At 38.6% G+C, this 4,054-nt stretch overlaps 1 protein-coding gene across 1 annotated transcript; it reads right to left on the bottom strand.

Moving 5' to 3' along the window:
- Positions 1-2,758: 2,758 nt before the first annotated feature.
- On the bottom strand, positions 2,759-3,703 carry LOC110298798 (olfactory receptor 5P62). Its single transcript, XM_021168267.1, has one exon. It carries the CDS (start codon positions 3,701-3,703, stop codon positions 2,759-2,761), a length of 945 nt encoding a protein of 314 aa, XP_021023926.1.
- Positions 3,704-4,054: the final 351 nt, after the last annotated feature.

Genomic DNA, 4,054 nt, shown 5'->3' with positions numbered 1-4,054 from the left:
ATTCTTAGGCAAATGGATAGATATTTTACTGCTGTGAACAGACACTATGACCAAGGCAAGTCTTATAAAAACAACCAACATTTAATTGGGGCTGGATTACAGGTTCAGAGGTTCAGTCCATAATCATCAAGGTGGGAGCATGGCACAGGCAGAGCTGAGAGTTATACATCTTTATCCAAAGGCTGCTAGTGGAAGACTGACTTCCAGGCAACTAGGGTGAGGATCTTAAGCTCACACTTACAGTGACACACTTACTCCAACCAGGTCACACCTACTCCAAGAAGGCCACACCTAAAATGGTGCTACTCCCTGGTCCAAGAATATACAAACCATCACAGTAACCCAATCACAAAAGAACACACATGGTATGCACTCACTGATATGTGGATATTAGCCCCAAACTTAGAATACCCAAGATAAAAATTTCAAAACTCATGAAACTCAAGAAGACCAAAGTGTGGGTGCTTCATTCTTTCTTTGAGTAGGGAACAAAATACCCATGGGCAGAGTTACAAAGACAAAGTTCATAGCTGAGACTGGAGGAGTGACCCTCCAGAGACTGCCCCTCCTGGGCATCCAATCCATAAACAACCACCAAATGAAGACAGTATTGCATATACTAACAAGAATTTGCTGACAGGACCCTGATATAGCTGTCTTTTGTGAGGCTCTGCCAGTGCCTGGCAAATACAGAAGTCGATGCTCATAGTCATCTATTGGATGAAACACCGTGTCCCCAGTGAAGGAGCTAGTCAAAGTACCCAAGGAGCTGAAGGGGTTTGCAGCCCTATAGGAGGAACAACCATATGAACTAGCCAGTACCCCCAGAGCTCCCTGGGACTAAAATAATCAATCAAAGAAAACACATGATGGGATTCATGTCTCTAGTTGCATATGTAGCAGAGAATGGCCCAGTTGGCCATCAGTTGGAGAATGGTCCTTGATTATGTGAAGATTCTATGCCCTAGTATAGGGAAATGCCAATGCCAGGAAGTGGGAGTGGGTCGGTGGGGGAACAGGGGGTAGGTGGAGGGTATACGGGATTTTAGGAAAGGAAACTAGAAAGGGAATAGCATGTGAAATGTAAATGAAGAAAACATTTAATAAAAAAAAAAAAGAAAGGTAGAGGAAGGTATCATAAACCAGTCTTCAGGATGTCAAATTCTTTGTGGAATAGTTTGTCAAAGATTGGAATTGTTATAGGTAGATACAAGATTTCCATTGAACAATTCACTCCATCTAGATATTGTGTATTTATGGTATTACATAAACAAGTAGATACTAAAGAAATGTTGCTGAATTAAATAATTCTCATGAAATAATACTTTAATGGATAGTACATTTGAAAATAGTCAACATTTTAATACTTAGATCATTTTGGAGAAGAATATATGGAACTATTATGAGTGGTAAAGATAAATGTGGAGAGTGGTAAAGGGACAGTGTTTGTAGCTTACGTAGGCTAGCAGTGAAATCCCTATTGGGCAAATAATATTTGATCTGGAAACTGAGATGGGATCACAAGTATGGAGCATAAGCTAAAGTGTGCAATAGAAAATAGGAAGTACACTGATCCTGATAATTTCAAGAAATAAAAGGGAAGTCAGGAAAATCAAAGGAGAGAAACTTGGAAGAAAGGAGAGTAAATGAACTACACTGTGAAGTGAAGGGAAGCAATTAATATTTGTATATAGTAATAGTGCAATCATGAACATATTTATAAACATGGCTATAATATAGACACTTTATATCATGAAAGTTACAAGCTAAAATAACCACCAGCCTGAGAAGAAATGCCTACTCTTGTTAATAGTGGCACAAATATCATGGGAGCTACCAAACACTTATTGACTGGATCTAAGTTGCACAAGGTCTACAAAATGATACCATACCTAACACCACTATCAGGGCCAAAACCTAAGGTAGAGAAGTCATAGACCCTAGAAGAAGCAAAATACCACCATTAGTTTGATAAATAGGTATAATATCAAACCAATTTGCAATGACTTGTCATTATACTCCGGATTAGTTCATTTTCCAACCATTATCAGAGGAGATTCTTTGTGCAGTAGATGGTAATTTACATACAACTTAACCAGTGTGAGGATAATTAGAGACTAAAATGTGAAGTAATGAATAGAACATGTATATCACACACTCTTCGCTCCAAGATTAACAATTATTGTGATAGACTAGGTGGAGATACTGGAAAAGCTGGAGGTGGTGGATGACTACAAAGAAACATTACTTTTAGGACATAAAAGAATGGTTATAGGTATGACTCATGGAAGTTGTATCAGTGTCTATAAGCAGAAAAGCAGAAACAACACTAGCGTAAAGAGAGGAACTGGGCACAGTGTCCAACTCTAACTGAGGTTTTACTGGCAATTGAGTCATTTCCTTTAAGAGTGTCTTCCCAGCAGGCTAATCATGCATCAATAGATACCTACAAACCTAAAAGTATACAGAAAGTCCAAACTGAAACATAGTGTTTATTTTATAGGAGATGGGGCTACAAGGCTGAGCAGAGCTGGGAATGAGGGTAAACATGTTCAAATATATTCTATTAGGTTCAAGAAGGTACATTTGAAAATATAAAGAGGAAAATGCAATGAAATATAATACCTATACACACTGGAAGAAACAGATTAGGGCCAAAGGAGAAATACCAAGGCTTATAACCAAACTTGATATGATGGTTACATTGGTCTTGCAGGATTAAAATTATTATATTAAGTTTTACCAACAACTGATTGCTCTATAACAATGTCTTCCTATAAAATTGTCTTTTCAGGGCATCCTTAATCTCATTATTCCGAAAGCTGTAGATGAGGGGATTCAACACGGGGATCAACACCATGTAGAACAGAGACACTACCTTGTTCTGGTCCCTGGAGTAGGTGGACTTTGGCATCACATAAATGAATATGATCGTTCCGTAGTAGAGAGTGACTGCAGTGAGGTGGGAGGTGCAGGTGGAGAAGGCTTTTTGGCGACCCTCAGCGGAGCGCATCTTCAAGATGGTGATGACGATATAGATATAAGACATGACTATAACAAACAATGTGGTCATTGTGAATGAGCCTGCAGAAAATGAGATAACAATTTCTGAGATACTCACATCAGAACAGGAGAGTTCCATCATAGGAGATAAATCACAGAAAAAGTGATTGACCCTATTTGGGCCACAGAAGAGAAAAGAAAAAAAGAAATGGGTTACAAATGAAGCGTTAAGGAAACCCCCTACATAAGATCCTATAACCAACTGGATACACACTTGTGTGGACATTTTGGTGGAATAAAGCAGTGGGTTGCAGATTGCTACCAAGCGATCATAAGCCATGGCAGCCAGAAGGAAGAACTCAACAGCCCCAAAGAAAGCAGCTGAGCTGAGCTGTATGCCACATCCAAGGTAGGAGATGGTGTTTTTCTCAGTCAGGAAGTTGACAAGCATATTGGGAGTGACAGAAGATGAAATGCCTATGTCAACAGAAGCCAAGTGGCTGAGAAAAAAGTACATGGGGTGATGGAGCTGGGAAGAGACTCTGATGAGAAGGATGGTGCTGAGTTTCCCAGACACAGTCACCAGGTAGATGCACAGGATGATGCTGAAGAGGATGACTTTAAGAACTGGGTCATCTGTTAGTCCCAATAATATGAACTCTGTCACTGCTGTCTGGTTACCGTTGTCCATGAAAGCCATAGGATAATATAGCTGCTGCAAGATACAGGCTGTGATGGAGATAGTACATAGAGGGATTTATAAATAGGTCACTTCATTTCATATAATGAAGTGAAAGCACATGAAAGCATTAAAAGTAAATATACTATCCAAAATTTGGAGCAACCATGGATATTATACTCAAGTTTTCATTGTTTATATATTTCTATACAATAAGTTCTTCAAATTATTCAATCAGAAAAGCTAGAAATGTGGTATAGACAATAAATAACTTTTATTTACAATTTTTATAGTAAAACATATGAAATTGTCATTATAGTTAAATATATAAATGAATGCTATGTTCGGGTAAGATCGGTTGGCAGTTATAGA

Source organism: Mus caroli, unplaced genomic scaffold, assembly GCF_978045245.1.
Source record: "Mus caroli unplaced genomic scaffold, Mus_caroli_1 scaffold_8, whole genome shotgun sequence".
Lineage (NCBI taxonomy): Eukaryota > Metazoa > Chordata > Mammalia > Rodentia > Muridae > Mus > Mus caroli.
This window is presented reverse-complemented; position numbering and strand designations above follow the sequence as displayed.

What these genes read in the sequence shown, in the direction of transcription:
- LOC110298798 (XM_021168267.1), bottom strand. Translation starts at nt 3,703, where the DNA reads ATGGCTTTCATGGACAACGGTAACCAGACAGCAGTGACAGAGTTCATA.